Source organism: Panthera pardus, unplaced genomic scaffold (genome assembly GCF_024362965.1).
Source record: "Panthera pardus isolate Hobbes unplaced genomic scaffold, ASM2436296v1 HiC_scaffold_16, whole genome shotgun sequence".
Taxonomy (NCBI): Eukaryota; Metazoa; Chordata; class Mammalia; order Carnivora; family Felidae; genus Panthera; species Panthera pardus.
This window is the reverse complement of record NW_026526721.1, coordinates 58,948,195-58,967,753: the sequence shown is the minus strand read 5'-3', so window position 1 is coordinate 58,967,753 and position 19,559 is coordinate 58,948,195. Positions and strand designations below refer to the sequence as shown.

General features: G+C 40.0%; 1 protein-coding gene and 1 long non-coding RNA gene across 2 annotated transcripts; one reads left to right on the top strand and one right to left on the bottom strand.

Moving 5' to 3' along the window:
• Positions 1–388: 388 nt before the first annotated feature.
• LOC109266397 (uncharacterized) lies at positions 389–5,159 on the bottom strand. The gene is made up of 2 exons (XR_002079702.2): positions 5,058–5,159; positions 389–713 (listed from the first exon to the last, which is right to left on the bottom strand). It is a non-coding gene; the product is annotated as an uncharacterized LOC109266397 (long non-coding RNA).
• On the top strand, positions 4,417–19,055 carry NEPRO (nucleolus and neural progenitor protein). Its single transcript, XM_019448374.2, has 9 exons — positions 4,417–5,232; positions 7,321–7,475; positions 11,014–11,093; positions 11,486–11,617; positions 12,272–12,349; positions 13,018–13,379; positions 13,524–13,585; positions 15,644–15,897; positions 18,423–19,055. Exons 1-9 carry the CDS (start codon positions 5,130–5,132, stop codon positions 18,883–18,885), a joined length of 1,689 nt encoding a protein of 562 aa, XP_019303919.2. The 5' UTR covers positions 4,417–5,129; the 3' UTR covers positions 18,886–19,055.
• Positions 19,056–19,559: the final 504 nt, after the last annotated feature.

Below are 19,559 nucleotides of genomic sequence, written 5' to 3'. Positions count from 1 at the left end.
AATTCCTGCAGCTTCCTCCACCATTTGGTGGAACTCTAGGGCTCACTTTTATATGCTAGTTGCTCTTTTAAACCAAGATTTTATTTATTTATTGATCTGTGCCCAAGGCCAGAGGAATCTGTTCCTAGTACCTCAGTACTTTCCCTCTCCACTGTGGTTTGCAGTATTTGGGGTGGGGGTTCCCTTTGTTACCGATGTCTGTCTCTCTTGCTGTTCTGTTTTGCTATTATCTCTATCTTTTGTTGTGCAAAAGCTGTTCTTCTTCAGGAGGAATTGCTCTATAGATAGGTGTAATTTGGTAATTCTGGAGAGAAGGGGAGTTCAGGGTCTTCCTACATTGCCATCTTGGAGGAGAACTTTACCACAATTTTCAAAATGTTGTCTAATAAACAGAAATGTTTATTAGACTGTAGTACGTTGTTAAAAATGGCCCCCATAGGATGAATCACTTCTCCCTGTGTCCATGCCTCTTTGCAATGTGTCTTTATTGCTTCTTCCAGTAAGAGCTGGAGTGTGTTTTCCCATTCCTTGAATCTGGCTGCCCTTACGACTTGTTTTGGCCAATAGAATGTGATAAAAGTGGCATTCAGGGACTTCTGGGCCCAGAAAAAACAAAGCTTTGTGGCATTTGCTTTTGCTCATGGTGGATCCAGCTGCCATATAAAGAAGTCCAGGTTATCTTACTGGAGAGAGTCTATTTGGAGAGATAGGTTCTAGAGGATGAAATGTCACATGGAGAGAAAAGCCATATGGAAGAGAACCAAGGTCCCAGACAATATGTGTGAGCCCAGCTAATACCATGAAAGCAGAGAGACCCAGCCATCCCAATTCACCTTCAGCTATTTGAGCTATCCTAGGGAGAGTGCGAAAATTGTGAGTGAGACCATCTTGGGTCTTCTAGATCCAGTCCAACAACTTAAGCCACTAAGTTGTTGATTGTTAACCAGTAATAGGTAACTGACACATGGATATTTAAATGTTTTCCAAAATTTTGTGACTGTAAGTAACAGCAATGAGCATCTTTTTACTGGCTTCCTTGTCTACCAAGGGAATCTGTTGTTGAATTTGCCTGAGTCTATAAACTGAGTAAGAAGTCATGTCTCTCCATTTTGGTGTTCAAATTAGTCTTTCCTTACAGACTGTAAATTTTCTAAGCACGACACTAAAACCTTACTTCCTAATATACAGAACCCAGGCCTCTTCCACACCCTCCAGTTCAAGGAAGTTCTGATTTCAAATATCCACTGCTTACCTGCAACTCCATTTCCCTGCTGCCCTCTATTCTTGGTAATGATCGGAAATCTACAGACAACATGGATGCTCTTGTTCTGGGGTCCCTCATGTTCCTAGTACCCCATCCTAAACATCTTCATATCTAAAGCTATTTTTATTTTTCTTCCAGGCTCAGAAAATAAAGGCTTTTTTGATCTTTAAGGCAAATTCTCTACCTGAATACTTGATCCCATCCTTGTTTGTCTCCTCTGGGACTTAGTATGGTGCCTGGCAAAGAAGTGATGCTCAAAACTTTTATTGAATGAATAATGGGTCTTGTTCTGTTCATTCTCTCCCCTCTTTATCCATAGTATGGCCAGCTTCTCTAACTCTTTTGGCCTCTTTCCTTTAGCATGTATGTGAGCAAGTCATTTCCTGTCCATGATGGTCAGTTTTGTGTATCAATTGGGCTAGGCTCTAGTATCCAGTTACTCAGTCAAACACTAGTCTAGGTCTTTCTATCAAGGTATTCTGTAGATGAGATTGTCAGCTACAAATCAGCTGACTTTATGTAAAGGATTGTCCTGGGTAATCTGGGTAAACCCAATCCAATCAGTTTAAGAGGCCTTGAAAATTTAGTAGGTTTCCCTGAAAATAGGAAGGAGGAAAAAATCCCCTCTGTAGGCTGCAGCTTCAGCTCTGCTTGAGTTTCCAGACTGTTCTTTTTTATTTTTTTTAACATTTATTAATTTTTGAGAGACAGAGAGAGCATGAGTGGGGAAGGAGCAGAAAGAGAGGGAGACATAGAATCTGAAGCAGGTTCCAGGCTCTGAGCTATCACCAGAGCCTACAGAGCCTGACACAGGGCTCAAACTTATGAACTGTGAGACCATGACCTGAGCCAAAGCCGGGCGCTTAACTGACTGAGTCACCCAAGCACCCCCAGCCTGTTCTTATTGGCTGGCCTTATGGACTTCAAACTTGATTATCCAACCCCACAATTGTGCAGGCCAATTTCTTTCAATAAATCCCTTAAAAATATATATGTAATACATATATATGTGTGATATATATACATCCTATTGATTCTATGTGAATGGTGGAACCCTGACTGACACACTACCTTAAAATAAGAAACAAAACAATACTCTGATGGATCCTGCATATCTATTATAAATTAAACTGTCCCCCTTTCTCTAAGCTTCTAAAAATATTATCCTAGATTCACCAATTCTACTTCCTTCCTTTGCAGTCACCCTTTGAGCTATAGTCTCATTTATTCCATTGGTGAATTGGTCATATTCTTGTGGCCGTGGGTGACCTCAAACTTAGTGTATCAAAAGTTATCTCATTATCCTTGCCACCCACCTAACTCTATTCTACCTTTTAATGCTATTTGCAAACCCAAAACAACAATCTGGAAGTCATGCTAGACATCTAAATATCTAAATACCAGACATTTAAATAAGTTCTACTATCCATATTCAGTGTTAAAGTTTGAATTCCGGCCACCATCATGTCTTGCCTCAGTGTTTGCAATAGATTCCTTTACCTCCTCATGACCAGCCTCGTCTCCTTTAAATCTGCTTTTAGGGTGCTCTTTGATGCAAAGTAACCAAAATTGTCCTGCCTAAGACTCAGAGACTCCTTATCACCTACAGTAAGGGCTCCCCAATCCTAACTACCATCACAAGGAACTTTTAAAAAACAAAAATTAGAGTCCTACTCAGACCTAATAAGAATTTCCAAAGTGGGACCAGATAATTTCTATTTTCTAAAAGCTGCTCAGGTAATTATGATCATCCAGGGTGGGGAACCACCAGCCTTCAGTGTAAAATCCAAGTTCTGCCCAGAATCTGACACCACCACTCCAAGCTTCATCCCTCAGCACACACCAACTCCAGCAATACTGACCCAAGACCACTGATTCTTCCAACCCATGTTGTTTAACACCTTTCTGTTAGGGATGTCTTTCTTCCCTTAATCTGCTTGAGAAATTCCTAATCATCTTTTCAAAACTCTATTCAAGCATTTTCTAGTCTCTTATTCAATGGGCAAATATTGAAAAACTGTGAAATTGTATACATTACATATATGTGGTTCTTTGGATAGCAATTATACTTCAATAAAAATATTAAAATTTATTGAGATCCTACTATATGCCATGCACTGAGCTAAGAATTAAGATATAAAGAAAGATCAGTGAACTTTACTGGTAGTGCTGCCTTCAGTAAGCTCATAGACCACTGAAGACATACGAATACACTAATAGACACTGGGAAGTAAATTCATGAGAGTCTGTGATAGCTGTAATAGCTCCCCAAAGATGTCCACATGTTAATCCTCAGAATCTGTGACTATGTTACCTTACACTGCAAAACAAATTTTGTAGATGTGATTAAGTTAGAGATTCTGAAATGGGAAGATTATATGGGGCTATTTTGGCAGGCCCAAAGTAATCACCAGGGTCTTTCTAAGAAGGCAGGAAGATGAGAGAGAGTAGGAGAGGGTGGTGGGAGATTGGAAGATGCTATGTTACTGACTTGGAAAATGGAGGATGGAGACATGAGCTGAGGAATGCAAGTGGCCTTTAGAAACTGAAAGAAGTAAATGAATTCTTCACTTAGAACCTCCAGAAGGATCCAGCCCTGCCAACTTTAGTCCAGTGGGATCCATTTTGCCCTTCTGACCTTCAGAAATATAATGTCTTCTAAGCAACAAAGTTTGTAGTAATTTAATACAGTAGCAAAAGAAAGCTAATACAGAGGCCAATTCAAGGCACTATGGTAGTCTATGTCAAGTTATGGAGTGGGGATGGGATGTTCAGGAAGAACTACCCAGAGGTGATGACGCCAGAGCTGAGGAAGGGAGACTGTGTTTCAGGGGATGACCCAAGTGGAGCAATTAGTATTTGCCAAGGCACACAGGAAGAGCATGGCAAGTGTTTCAATAGGGCAAGGTTACTTGCATTAAACAGTAGAAATAATAACAATATTAATTGTGATAGGAGTAAGTACCTGTATGCCAGACACTGTTCTAAAGCACCTTACAACACTGAGGTAGAGACTATTATTTTCATTTTACCCATAAGGACACTAAGGTTTGGAGAAGTTACGTAACTCTCCTGAGAACTAGAGCTAGAATTAGAACCTTGGTGGTCTGTCTTCAAAATCTACGAATTGCCTCTGTAGAATTGCCTCTTCACTACAGTGAAGGGCTTATTCAAGTAAGGTGACGTCATTGTGGCTGAGGATAAATAATCTATTAGAAAGTTATTAATAAGGAGAGGATCAGCAGAGCTTGCGATACCATCTTGTCTTAAACAATGATAGAGGACGGGGTTAATAGAGTCAGAGGGGCTCTAAGTTTCTTTGATGTGATGGCAGTTTTCCTGTTGGTGAAGACAGAAGGACCTTCCAGACAAGGTAAATCCCGTCTTCTGTGTTTCAAACGTCACACTTTGCATTTCTTTTATTTCATTTCCTCCTCCCCCCAATGTCTGATGTGCAGATGGGGGCCTATGGGTGGCCTCAGTTACTACAACTGTAAAACGCCTTGAAGTAATTCCAAACTTGGTTGTGCCGCAGAATCCCGTGGGAAGCCCAAACACAATGCAGATTCCTCTCCTCATTCGGAGATTCTTATTTAGTAATACTGGGATGGGGCTTCCACCCACCCCCAAACTCTTCCAAGTGAGAGACTCTGAAACACCGCCAGGTTTTGGTGATTAGGGACTCTCCCAGTCCCCTGTATTTGGTGCACAATTCGTGAAGGCCCCGCCCCCACCTCTGGGCCCCGCCCCAGCACCACCCCTTGCCCTCTTCCTCCCCCAGATCTCCTCTCACCTCCCCTCCCTCGGTGGCTCCGTTAGGCCTCGCCCAGCTCCGCCTTTCCCAGTACCCCCCCCGCGTCCCAAAATGGCTACGGTGCCGCCGGGCCCGGAGCCGTGGAACCGCGTAAAGATCCCGAAGGCGGGGAGCCACAGCACAGTGACGGTACAGGACCCCGATGCGGCGCTGGGTGAGTGAGGGGGCCCGGCGAGCCACAGACGTTTCCGGAGGCGGTGTCTGACCGGGCCCAGCGCACGTGCGCAGGGGGCGGGACTTCCTGAACCCGCGGGACACTGGGAAGGGGCGCGGGGCAGGATCTGACTTGGGGTGTGTGGGCTACCGAGTTACCCGGAGAAGCCTGTGGTGCTTCTGACTTTGGCGTCCCCCATTTAATTCACTGTACCTACCTCACGGCCTGGCTGGAGCGATGAAGGTCCGAGGCCCAGCCCTGCGGCCACTGGGCGGAGAGAGGTGGACGTGGCTAGCGTTAGGGAGAAGTATTGTCTGGAAACCCTGGGCTCCCCACAGGCCACCACCGGCCCCGTTCACGCTGAAGTCTGTTGCCTGATCTTCTAAGAGGGCGCTGGGGCACGCTGGATTTAGACTGCAGTCCTTCTGCGCCTCTAGTTCCTTATCTGTAAAACGGGGTTAGTCCTCCCTACCTTCCACCGGCTTTGGGAGCATCTAATGATATAATTAGGGGAGAGTGCTCTTAAACGAAGGTGTTTTACCAATAGTACTGCCGTTTTTAGGCAGTAGGGCCCAATAGTTAGGAGCCAGATTGGGTTTGAAAATCCAGGCACTTCGCTTTGCTGGAGCTGGGCAGGTTGGGAAGTGTCGTTATTTAATCTTTCTGTGCCTCCGCTCATTTTTAAGTGTGGATAAAGAATAGCACCTGCCTCAAAGGGCTGTTTTGAAGAAGCGTTACTGTTATAAAGCATTTGGAACAGTGCCTAATGCGGTAAATAAACACTCAAATGATAGTTAATATTAAATACAACCTATCTAATCATGACATCCTCTTCCCCATCCATCCCCAGGCAGTTTACAGATCAATCTTCCCTCTTATTCTATTCAAAAGTTCCTTAATTTTTTCAATGTTTATTTATTTTTGAGAGAGAGAGAGAGCGCGCGAGCATGCGTGGGGTAGGGGCAGAGAGGGAGAGACACAGAATCTGAAGCAGGCCGCAGGCTCTGAGCTGTCAGCACAGAGGTGGATGCGGGCTGGAACCCACTAACGGTGAGATCAGAGACCATGACCTGAGCTGAAGTCTGACACTTAACGCACTGAGCCATCCAGGCACCCCTATTCAAAAATTCCTTAACAGGATTCCTATCAGGCATGGAAATTCAGTAACTCATTCCCCATCCTCATGGTAGTCCATTCTGGCTTCATATAGTTCGGACAAAACAAAATTAGGTTCTCCCTGTTGTGTAGGAATCTGCCTTTGTGTTATTTCCATCTAGGATGATAGTGCTACCCTTAGAGCCACAGAGAAACACATGAACTCCATCTTCTACTTCACAGCTTTTCGGACTAGGAAGCTGTTATTTTGTTCTGCTGAGCATCCTGTGTCCAGTCGGGCATGCATCAAATAATGTAACTTCCAGTTGCCATAGTGGTTTCTCTTTTCTGAATATATTCTTACCTTAAAGTACCACTGCTTTTAGGAGTATGAGTTTATTCATTCTGCCTTGCTTATGTACATAACTGGGGATTTAGAGAAGTGTATAACAGGTACCCGCCATCAAGGTAAGTAGGTGTACACCACATGATGGCAAAGTCTTCATATGAAAGATTATTAAAAATCATAAAAAAATGTGTTACAAAAATATACTTTCTTGTTTAGCAGTTGTTCTCTTAATGATTTTGGACTTTGTATCTGTCACCATTTCCATCTTCTCACATACTTAGAATCCTTAAATATGTTCTTATAGCTAAAGCTGGTTATATTAATTTGTTCTTAATCCCCTTAATAAGGAAAGATGTTCCTTCACAGTGTTTTTATATAATATACTTAATGTAGAAATACATATTAAGTTTTTTTTCAAAATTTTTTAACTTTTATTTGCTTCTTGAGAGACAGAGCATGAGCGGGAGAGGGGCAGAGAGAGAGGGAGACACAGAAGCTCCAGGCTCTGAGCTGCCAGCACAGAGCCTGATACGGGGCTCGAATTCACCAACTGTGAGATCATGTCCTGAGCCGAGGTTGATGGTTAACTGACTGAGTCACCCAGGCACCCCCAAATTAAGTTTTATTAAATGTCTCTGGTTTAGACCTTTGTGTTGCAGCTGTAATTAGAGAATGTGGTCTTGTTACACTGTCACTGAAGAGCCAAACCCTGGATGCAGAAACAGATGTGCTATGTGCAGTCCTTTACAGCAATCACTACAGGATGGGCCACCACAAGCCCCATTTAGCCCTCAAACAGGTAAGGAGGAAGCCCTGTGTTTATGACTCAACGTGTTTACTTGGTGAAAATGAGATCATACTGCCACTTAATATTTTGTTATGTATGGAAACTTAGTAAATTACTTGTGACTTAATAGATCTTCAGTCCAAAGCTGCATGTGGGCTTTCATCCCCGCCCCCCACCCCGAAAGCATTTCAAAACGCAACTTCTTTAGAAAGGAACTATGTTTAATTCTTCCCCAGTCTTGTTTCTAGTGGGTAATTTTTATGAAAAGTTTTCTTCATTATATATAATCTATATTGAGAATGCTTTTGACTAGTTCACAGATACAGTGATTTAAGCAAGACAAAGTGCCGGATTAAAGAACAACTTCCTGAGCATAATCAAAATCCTAATATCATAAAAAGAACAAAGTCACGGTTTATATATTGTGGGACATATAATCTAATCAGTAATATATTAGAGTAAATGGCTATATAACAAGTTATGGAAAGTGGTTTCCTATAATTTTTAGATTGGGCCCTCTACACTACAGGGCTGAGTCTCCTAAGCTGGGTTCTTTATAATCTCATTCATTCTTTCACTTTATTAATTCTGCAGGTATTTTGTGTAGCCCCCCCCCCCCCTTTTTTTTTTAGAGAGGGTGAGGAGGGCCAGAGAGAGAGAGGGAGAGAGACATCTTAAACAGGCTCCATACTCAGCACAGAGCCTGACACGGGGCTCCATCTCACCACCCTGACATCATGACCTGAGCTGAAATCAAGAGTCTGACACTTAACTGACTGAGCCACCCAGGCGCCCTTTTTTGTAACTTTCTATGTGCCAGGTACTGTGCTTGGTGCTCAGTATACAGGGTGAAGAACACAGACGTGTTCTCTAACCTTACAGATTCGTGCTTTCTGGTTAATTTTCTGCTCCCATTACTTAAGGCAAAAAAAGATGGGAGATTTCTTCTTCAAAGAAAGATCTGGGAGCATGGTCTTTTCCTAAGTTTTCTTCTCTGGGGCAGCTTTTTATCTCATGAGTCTTTTACTCCAAAACCAAACTTGAATATATTTCAACTTGAAAGTGTCAGATTGAACCTGCTTTTCCTTCTGGCTTTCCAAGCTGTGAATAATTATCCAGTCAGAAAAATCTGGTGTTCCATTTTCTCTGCTTCTTCCTCTTATGTAGCTCTCCCATTAAGTCAATTGGTTAGTCAAAAATTTTCTATGCTTCTACACCCTTATTTTAGTTCTGGCTGCATCTTCTTTTTTTTTAGACCATGTCAACTTTTAATTGTCTTGCTATCCTAATTGATCTTTCCTCAACTCCAGTCTTTCCTATACTCTGACATATTCTATATGCCAAAGCCGAGTTAATCATCATAAAGCACAGCTTTGATTTTTATTAATGGTTCTCTATCGGCTCCTGAGTAAAGATGAAACCTCTTAGCTTAGCTTGTAAGATCCTCCGTGATCTGGCCTTTTCAGTTTTCTGTAGCTCAGGCTTCTCTCTCACCTTCATATATTTTATATTCCAGACAACCTGAACTCTTCACAAGTCTCGTGCTCACCACATTTGTTCTCTCACCTGAACATTTGCTTATCTGGCTCTGTATATTTAGCATGCCCAGACCCTCCATCTCTGCCTGGTAAAAGCCTTGCCATCCTGTAAGTCCCATTTCAAGCTGTCCAGCAGTGATAAACTTCTTCCCAAAGAGTAACATGAGGGCATATTGTAGTAATCTCATTTTAAGTTGCATTTTTTGATTATTAGTGTGGTTGACCTCTTCTTTTTATGACTGTGGGCTATTTGGGCTTCCCCTTTGTGGTTCTCTTATGGTATTGAGTTCAGTCTGCATGTGGCAGTTATTTGTGTATGGTTTATTTTTCCTGCCGTCCCTTAGAGTAGGGAACATGTTTCATGCTCCTGCAACTACCATCTCCATTACTACTGCTGCCTTAGACCTGTTTAACATTTCCTTATTTACTCAGTACTGTCATCTACGTTATTTTTTCTCCCTTCGGAGAAAGCAGAGTAGTAGAATTACCCTATCTCTAATATTCCCATAAATGAAGCACAAAAAATAGTCAGTTCCTCTTTCTGTGTGACAAGAGAGTATATGAAGACTGTTATGTTCCTCCTTGTTCTGCCTTGCTTAAATTCTCAAAATGATTTTCCCTTGTTTTTATTTTTGAACCGTAGCTCACTTACTATATTTCCCAAGGGCTCTCCCATCTTGGTTTGCCAGTACTTCTCTCAAAGTATAGGATCCAGAATTAAAAACTGAAAAGATAGGAGCTAACCCCAGAGAATTTGAGGATCGTTGCCTTCACTATTCTGAAAGCTATGCTGTTATAACAGAATCAATACTTAAATTTTTAGCATATATATAGCGTTAGCAAGATATTATCTTTGCCAGTGTCAGTGCCCATCCAGATTTTTACACTCTTCAAAGTCTGGATGCCATCCCATGTATGCCTTTTGTGTGGTATTTCCTGGAGATCATAGAATTCTTAACACATTTTGTAAAATGGATAGCTTTTTGTTGTTTTTGTTATTAAGTAAAAATGCTACTGAGTGCCTTCTTAACACTGTGCTAAGTACTGAGTTACAGTGGTGGATAAGATAGATGAAATATACTGCCCTCATGGAGTTTACACTGTAGTTGAGAGGAGAAAGGCCATCAGTCAATCCGTCCATCGAAAGTGTCATGGAGAAAAACAAAGCAGGAAAGGGTAGAGTGCTGAGGGGACTGCAATTTTAAATAAGGCACATCTTTTATTTCAGCATTTAAATATTTTGTATGACTTCTTATTTTTACTACTAGGTTTTTAGCAACTAGAGATGGGGAGTGTCATATACTATTTTTTTTCCCAGCATGCCTTGCATAAAGTGTCCCGTATATACTTGTAAAGTGAGTAAATCACTTTGCTCATCTCTGAGGCCATTTACAAGTTGTTGAAATCAAGTAGTTAATTAATCTACTATCTTGTTTTAATGGTCTCACTGTGAGAAATCATGTTGCTTCAGAAAAATGATAATCTTGAGAATAATCTCATACTTACTTGAGTGCCCTTTATAGCATCAATCACATCCTGGCATATAGTAAATTCTTAGTTATAAATGGGTTTGAGAAATGTGTTCAGGTGGGTTAATTTCCAATTTTTGAGCAGGAGCAATTGCTTTGGGCTACAGATTATTTTACCTAAAATGAAGGTATTCTGTGGTGTTCAGTGTATTTCCATACTTTGAATTTTTTAAAACATTTTTTTACATTTATTCATTTTTGAGAGACAGAGAGAGACAGAGCACAAGTGGGGGAGGGGTAGAGAGAGAGGGAGACACAGAATCCGAAGCAGGCTCCAGGCTCCGAACTGTCAGCACAGAGCCCAACGCAGGGCTCAAACTCACAAGCTGTGAGGTCATGACCTGAGCTAAAGTCCGCCACTTAACTGACTGAGCCACCCAGGCGCCCCTTCCATAATTTGAACTTTTGCGTATCTTTGTTTTCCTCGTCACATCAGTGGCCATGTCCGTATTCTATGAATTTGAGCTACTCTTCCCCTTCTAGGTTGAACAATGTTTAAAACGTTTGAAAAACATGGATTTGGAGGGTTCAATTCAACATCTGTCTGAGTTGTTTTCTTCCAAGTAAGTGGTCCAGCTGCTTTGTGATGGGCTTTGTGGTGGGCTGGGAACTCTGTCTTTAGTGCGGTCTCTCTTTGGACTTTGCTTGGTGTTGGAATATAATCAATTGTACTTCAGTTGTGCAGATTTTGTCTTAGTAACGGGCACCTGGTATTTGTGAGAATCTCTCCTCTGTTGGCTTGTGGAGGGATGGCAGGATACTGACATCTGGGTCACAATAGATTACATTGAAATATCAGTGTCCATCAACTTGAGTAAGTCACTGTTGAGCAGAACTACTTCAAATTGAGCTTCAAGCTCACCTGCACTTGAAAACTGCTATGTAAGAGCTTTAGAGCTTTATAATTAATGAACTTTAAGAATAAAAAGAACATACTTTTCCATTTTTTGTGAAGTGAAAATCATCGTGTAACTACCGAAGCATATGTCATCCCTAGCCAACCAGTGGTTGAATTGGTGCTCATGAAGATTTTGGGAGCCTGCAAGTTGTTACTTCGCCTCTTGGACTGTTGCTGCAAGACATTTCTGTATCCTTGAATCAACTGAAATGCCTTCCCCTGAATTGGAATTGTTTGGATATATTTAATAGTATTTGTTTGAAAGCTAGGAGGTTTGTAGAAGTTATAACCTATTCTTAAAATTTTGCTTCTTGGCCTCCTTTTTCTAGTAGTTGCTTGATACAGCCATTGCCAGAGACTGCCAGTCTCTTTTAACATGTCTTATCATAAGGGCACTGATAGAAATTCTTAATCTTAGAAGTAAAATAATGAGTGTTCTTGCAAAGTACATGTTACTTTAAGTTTCCATGCCTGAAACAGAACATGTTTGTTTATTTTTTAATTTGTTTTTAATGTTCATTTATTTTTTGAGAGAGAGAGAGACAGAGTGTGAGTGGGGGAGGGGCAGAGAGAGGGAGGGAGACACAGAATCTGAAGTAGACTCCAGGCTTTGAGCTGACAGCACAGAGCCCGACACAGGACTTGAACCTGCAAATCCTGAGATCCTGATCTGAGCCAAAGTCGGAGGCTTCACTGACCGACCCACATAGGCGCCCCCAGAACATGTTTTAAAGCTTTAATTTCTTCAAGAAAATTCTATTTCCAATCTGTTTCTTTCATAAATGTAACTTACAAAACCCAGTTACTTTGGTTTTGTTTTCAAACTTTAACTTGATTCTTCAGCTTGACTGTGAAACATCTAGGTTTACAAGAATTCATTATTTTAAACCTTGTGATGGTTGGGCTGGTGAGCAGGTTATGGTATGTATGCACCTACCTCTGAAATCCTTCATTTGTTTTTCATCTAACTCCACCTAGGTTTCTCATTAGTGGTTTTCATATTTGTTTTCCTGTGGGATGCTGATGGTGCAGGGGTTCCATTTCTTTACTTGGTCAGAGTTTATTTGGGATGGATTAGGAACTAGAGTGTTGATGGTTATGTCCTCGATGTCTTAACCTGGGTATCTCAAGTACTATTTCATCTTGTTTATTCTGCTTATTCTTAGGGGTAACAACATTAGAACTACTAATAACTAACATTATTTTAAGATGTCAAACCTTCCATTCTTTTCTATAATGAAAATAGCTTTAATTTTTGCTGATTATAATAATAATACATGCTTATTTTAAGACATTCCAAAAAAAAAAAAGAGCGAAGAACCTGAAATTTACCTAAAATCTCACCACACTTAACATTTTGTTGCGTATCCTTTGAGACATCGTTCCATGTAGTACTTAAAGTAAATTTTGTACTTGGATTTTTCTGTTTGGGCTGGACTAATCTGGCTCTATGCAAATATGTCCCAGAGCGTTTTTTATCTGTAGTGGCAGATTGATCGACATTTATTTTCAGCTTTGAATCTGTTGTGGTTATTAAATAATCTGCAAATTATAATTACTGGCTAATTCATGACCTCCTCTTCCTCTAGGGTTCTCTATAAAGGTGTTTTAAAAAGGCTGACTTCTTTATATGAGCCATTGTTTGGATTGCTTCATGAAGTCTCTAGGATTCAACCACTGCCTTACTTCAAAGATTTTACCTTTCCTTCTGATATTGCCGAATTTTTAGGACAGCCCTATTTTGAGGTTTTTAAGAAAAAAATGCCCACAGCTTTTGCAGCTAAAGGAGTAACTAAATTGTTAAATAAACTGTTTTTAACAAAAAATCAATCACCAAGGTCTAGCAAAGAAACTGTACACAGAATTTCCAAAAAAGCTAAGCAAATGAAGATCAATATACAGAATAATGTGGATCTTGGACAGCCAGTAAAGAGTAAGAAAATCTTCAAAGGTAATTTTTTCTGAGCACATACTCATCTAATTCCCTTTATTTCTTTTGTAGTAATTTGGCAAGAAATATTATATACTTGAGAATTCATTGATTTGAAAATTGTTTGCTTAAGTTTTTGTATCTGTGGTCTCTCCACCTCTACAGAGAAGTCATCAGAATTTGATTTGAGAGCTTTCTGCAAACAGCTGAAGCACAAGGCTATTCAGGTTTGTCTGGCTTCTATTACTATGGCTTATGATTCTGCTACTTTATAAAGTAGATACCACTTACCAAGGGCAGAGATTGAATCCTCTGTTTTTTGTCACCAGCTCTTGGCTTAGGGCCATCTTAGTTCTCAGCCTGTTTCTGAATGAATACAGGCACTCCCAAGGGACTGAGTGTATCCAGGAAATTCAGTTTACAGAATGCCTCCAGAAACATTTTACTAAGCATTTCACTAGAATTTTAAATTGCCCTTAGGATCCACTGCAGGTGTGGATTATATTAAGAGTATGCACTTTGTAGTCAGACAGAAATGGTTTGAGTCCTGGCTTCAGTTGGTACTAGCTGTATGACCTTATATAAGTTTCTTGACCTGTCCAAACCTCTGTTTTCTAATAACAGTATGCACCTCATGGGATTATGCAGTTTTAATTCATGTAAAGTATTCAAAGCACTTAACTGTTGTTAGATATGATTAGCTACTTTTTTCATTGTTACTGTCATCCTTGTCTTTTGTCATGAGGCTTCTCTTTCTTTCCCTGTCAGGGTTCAAGTTTTAACATGATTCCTCTTAGTACCTGTAAATTCTGTTCTGGACCTAGCAACAGATAAGGACATCAGTGTCACCCTCTTTCATGTGGTAACCACTTGACTTCTGTTACCATCTGTTCTTCTCAAATTGTTTTCTCCTGGTTTCTCGCATGGATTATTTCTTTGTTCTATTTAAGAATTCTTAATTATTTCTAGTAAGTCAGAGTACTTTCTTGAATGTTTATAAGGATTCTAGCTTGGATCTATATTCTGTCCAATTTATGAGTTCCAGAGGGAGGAATCATCATCTTCATCAGTGTCATCATCATCATCGTAATAACAGCTAACACATATACTGCACTTACTCTATGCCAGGCAGTGTTCGAAATGCTTTACATGTATTAACTCCTATAAACCTTGCAAAAGCCCTGTGAGGCTGGTGATATTATTACTGTTTCCATATTCAGCTGAGAAAATTGAAGTATAGAAGGGATAAGAAATTGCTCAGGCCACACACAGCAAATACGGGGCAGAGCTGGGATTTGAACACAGGCAGTTTGGTTTCACAGTCTTTGTTCTTTACCATTACATCAGTCCCCCAAATAGTTTTGTCAGCTGTCTCAGGAACTGTAGCTCTCTGCAGTCCATCCTGCTGTTACTAGGTGAGCTCGTTTTGAAGCTGGCTGGTTGGTCAGCTTAGTCATGACTCATCACTACCACATTTCTAGCAATTAGCACTAACATGCTCAGCTTGTTTTCAAGGTCAAATTTCTTTTATCGATCACCAACACAAAGTATTGCTATGTCTCTACTTTTACATTTTCTATTACTTTTTTAATGTTTTTCTTGAGTGAGAAATTTGGAAGAAGGTAAGTTTTGAATGAAGGATGAAAGCAAATCTAGTAAGTGGCATATTTTCATAAACAATAAAAGTTGGTACAATTCAAACTCCACTTGATATAGAAAGATGGGGTTGAAGAGACAAAGGTGCCACATCAAAATATGGTTGAATTGGAAATGATGCTCGGTTTAAGCATTTTTAACATCTTTTCAGCAGCCATCCGTATCTCCATGCATTTCCAGTGACGTTTGTGACCCAGTGTTGAGGGTAACTTAGGGTATAGAAATAAGTGGAAAACAAATCTGTGGTAATCCAGTAGTATCTAGGAAAAGGTCTCTTCAGTGATTTTTTTTTCCTAGATAGACTTTGACCAATATTTATTCATTTTTATGTATAGGTTAAGTAGGTTATCTGTCAGAATATTTATAGTATACTTCCCATCTATGTTTCCCACCTGAATTCAGTTAGAGATGAGATCTATTGTTGCACAGAGGGGAAAAACATCTTGTGTTAGGAGCAGTTGATAAAAAATTAAGTTTTTTGAGACAAAGAAAAGCACAGTGAGCTTAAAAAAAGTTTTCCTTCTTAAGACGTTTTCTAATTCTCATGGTGAGTTAACTTTTCTTTGTTGTTATATATTTGTAAGTCAGTAACAAATCCAATATATTTTTTTCACCTTTCCATATTTCAGGAGACCAGCGTTAAATGTTCTCAGTCCAAACTAAAGGCAACCAAACATTCTTCTCAGAGAGCATCAGGAACTCCCTGTGCCAAAAGTTTTGTGCAAAGATTTCGAGGGGCTAAGACTTTCACTCAACTTTCTGAAGAAATCCAAATGGCAATTTTGTGGTGCAGGAGCAAAAAACTCAAGGCTCAGGCCTCCTTTCTGGGTAACAAACTTCTTAAAAGTAACCGGCTTAAACATGTGGAAGCTCAAGGCCATAGGTAGGTATATAATAAAAATTATATCCTTAACTTTTGCTGTTGTCATTTAGGCAAACCTATATATATTCAAGTCAGCTTTTTTAAAAAAATGGTACATCCAGTAGCTCTAGGGGGGCTAAAAGAGGGATCTATTCCAAATGCAGTTTTGTTTGCTTTTGTTGGGCACAGCTTTATTATTGAGAGGAAGAAAGTTAACTTGGTTAATTGGATTTATTCACTTATACTCTTCCCCATTCCATCTGTTAATTCAGAGAGGCTTAGGAGTGTCTGTGGTATGTTAAGCCTGGGGATGCTCCTGTGTAAGACAGACTTAATTCTCATGGAGCACTAGCTCTAGCCCTTGCTCTCGTAGGAGAGACAGCCAGTCTGCCTGCAGCTTCAGCATAGCAGGATGAGGATGTGAGAGCAGAAGCAGTCTGCCTCTTACAAGGGCACACACCAGACTCTGGGGTTAGGGTCAGGTCATGTTCATTCATGGGTGCCAGATTCTCCGGGTATTGATTTCCTCTTCTTGTGGTCCTTAGGGTCACAGAACCACTTAAGGATGATTATCTTTTATTGTGACCAGTATTACTTGAAGCACTACAATGAAGTTAGACACTTTAGGATTTTATATATATTTTATATATATATATTTTATATATTATGTATATATATATACATATTTTATACATTTTATATATATTATGTGTGTGTGTGTGTGTGTGTGTATAAACTATATATATATAGTTTATTTAGAGAAAAACAGAGTGCAAGCAGGGGAGGGGCAGAGAGAGAGGGAGACACGGAATCCGAAGCAGGCTCCAGGCTCCATGCTGTCAGCACAGAGCCCAATGTGGAGCTTGAACTCACGAACAGCGAGATCATGACCTGAGCCGAAGTCAGATGCTCAACTGACTGAGCCACCCAGGCACCCCTAGGGTTTTATATTTTTATTGAAAAATAATAGATGCCCACGGTAACAATTTCAGAACACTGGCTGCAAAGATCAACAAAAACAAGTTTTGATTAAGAGCTATGAGAGAAGTTAAGTATTCCTAAGGGATGAAATTGTTGGAAAGGTATCTACATTAGCGTCCCTTAAAGACCTGTAGCCATCTAAAAAGGATCTATTCTAGAGTGGAAAACTCAGCCTGAGACAGAGATGATAATAAATAAAAGTTAATGAGAATGGTAACAAACTAGTGTTTATTTGGTTCAACCATTATTCCATACCCCACAAAGATAGCGCTCTTTCAAACTGCTATGTTTTGCTGTTTCAATAATATATTTATAGTCCAATTTATAATTTATTTAATGTACACGATAACTCTCTGAGATAGGCAGTATTACTCTCATTTTGTAGATGAGGAAATCCCTATTTTGTAGATGAGGAAACAACCTATTTTGATTAGGTTGTTACAGTTGGGAGATCTAGAACTCCATTCAGATCCTCTGATTCTTCTTTTTTCATTTTTTCTATTCCCATTTTAATTAGGAGGTACACTTAAAAATTACCACTTACAGTAAGACAAGTAAAAGGGTTTGGAAACTGACCATGATTCACTACATTATAATGGGCTTTCTCAAAGTTATGTATTTATTTAAAAAGCAAAAGAGGGGGCACCTAGGTGGCTCAGTTGGTTAAGCGTCTGACTTCGGCTCAGGTCAGGTCATGATCTCACAGTTTGTGGGTTCAAACCTCGTGTCGGGCTTCATGCTGCCAGTGTGGAGCCTACTTGGGATTCTTGCTCTCTCCTCTTCCTGCCCCTCCCCTACTCACGCTTTCTCTCTCTCAAAATAAATAAATAAATAAAATTAAAAAAAAAAAAGAAAAGGGAAGGGTGATGGGGTAGAAATTACAGACCCATGCTAATCTTTTGAAATCTATCACAAGTGGTGAGGGAGTTAGCAAGGTACTGATACACCTTGTGGCAGTATACCTTATTCAGAAGCAAAACACCTAAAATTATCAGCTATTTGAGTTCTGAATTCCCAAGCTTGAAGATGGTACATGAATCACAATTAGGGTAGCCCAATTGGTCTATGCCAGAAGCTCTATCTTTTCATTCTTAAACTCTCTCTTCACATTTACTCCTTTTCCCTTATTTCCTTCTACAACATGAAGTTGTTTATCCAGATATGAAAAATCCAAATTTTCCCAATTGTGATATATCCTTTCCTCAGCTCCACCCCTATTACATTATGAACAGTAGTTATCAGGGAAAAGCTCTGACACTAAAGTGTGGAGGTATCTCACCATTCAGCTACCTTGGTAGGCAGTTGTAGGAGCTACTTTACTTTGGGAACATAATGGGCACATATTCGTCTACAACCTGAGTCAGAGGAAACCTTTGCTCTGAAAACACAGATTTGGGTTCAAGCTTCTATTTATTTTTTCCGATGATTCTGGGGTTGTACACGGGCACAAGACTTAGAGATAAATTGTGTACTTTTCTGTTAGGTGTTGGTAAAAGGAAGACAAAAGTCTTTGAAAATGTTTTGTGTCTTAATCCCAGATTTTTCCTTTCTCTTATCCTTTAAAGTTTACCAAAGAAACTAAAGTGCATAAAAGCATCTATTTGCAACTGCCTTCTTCGTGGCTCAGGAATCAAGACTTCAAAGCATCATTTGAGACAAAGAAGATCTCAGAGTAGATTTTTACTGGGACAGAAGAGACTGCAGAGAAAGTTGCAGTTGACTCTTTCAAAGGAAATTCAACAGTCCCCTCAAGGGATGCAGAATGCTACAGATAGCAGAAAATGGAAACGCTCACACTGTTCAGTTCATAGAACTGATCTCTACCCCAACAATAAGCAACTCTTGAGGAGCAGAGTTTCAAATCCTGTCATACAAACTAAAGAGAAACAAATTCATGAAAACCTTACAGGAAACAATGAAAATGAAACTAACTCATGGACAGTGATGCAAATGAACAAACATAATACATCAGGAACCATTAAGGAGACAGATGACATTGATGATATTTTTGCCTTAATGGGTGTTTAAATGCTCATATATGAGACATTTAAGTGCTTAACAAACTGGTCCAGTGTTCTGTTTTACGTGGAACTTGCTGAGTTCTGGAAAGATTTGGAAATACTACTTGGACTCAGAGAGGAGCTTATTTAGTGTAACGCTGTACAGCAGTAATGTCAGTTCAATAAATATTTATAGTAGCTCTGTGTCATTTAATTGACAAGTACTTGACTACTAAATAGTCAAATTTTGACTTTGTACCAGGGGTTAAGATGAAAAAATTTACCATATCCTGTCCTTGAGAAGCAGATGTAATTCCTTAATTAAAGCTGGTGGGTCCCAGGGGCACCTGGGTGGCTTAGTCAGTTAAGTTAAGCATCCCAGCATCAGCTCAGGTCATAATCTTACAGGTTCATGAGTTTGAAGCCCACGTCACGCTCTGTGCTGATAGCTCAGAGCCTGGAGCCTGCTTTGGATTCTGTGTCTCCCTTTCTGTCTGCCCCTACCCCACTCGTGCTCTGTCTCTCAAAAATAAACATTAAAAAAGAAAAAAAAAAAGCTGGTGGGTCCCTTAAAAACTGAATAATTTTATGATTTGCCAGGGAATTAAGAACTGAATAATTAGGTTGATAAAAACCTACTCTGTGCCTTAGATATATGGGGATGGGCTGGGATGGAAAGCAAAGTATCAAGGAGTACTTAAA

Excerpts from the sequence above, each read along its gene's own strand:
- NEPRO (XM_019448374.2), top strand. The coding sequence starts at position 5,130 with ATGGCTACGGTGCCGCCGGGCCCGGAGCCGTGGAACCGCGTAAAGATC. Across the intron at positions 12,350-13,017 it reads GGGCTGGTGAGCAGGTTATG|GGTTCTCTATAAAGGTGTTT; the intron begins GTATGTATGCAC and ends CTCTTCCTCTAG. Across the intron at positions 15,898-18,422 it reads GTGGAAGCTCAAGGCCATAG|TTTACCAAAGAAACTAAAGT; the intron begins GTAGGTATATAA and ends TATCCTTTAAAG.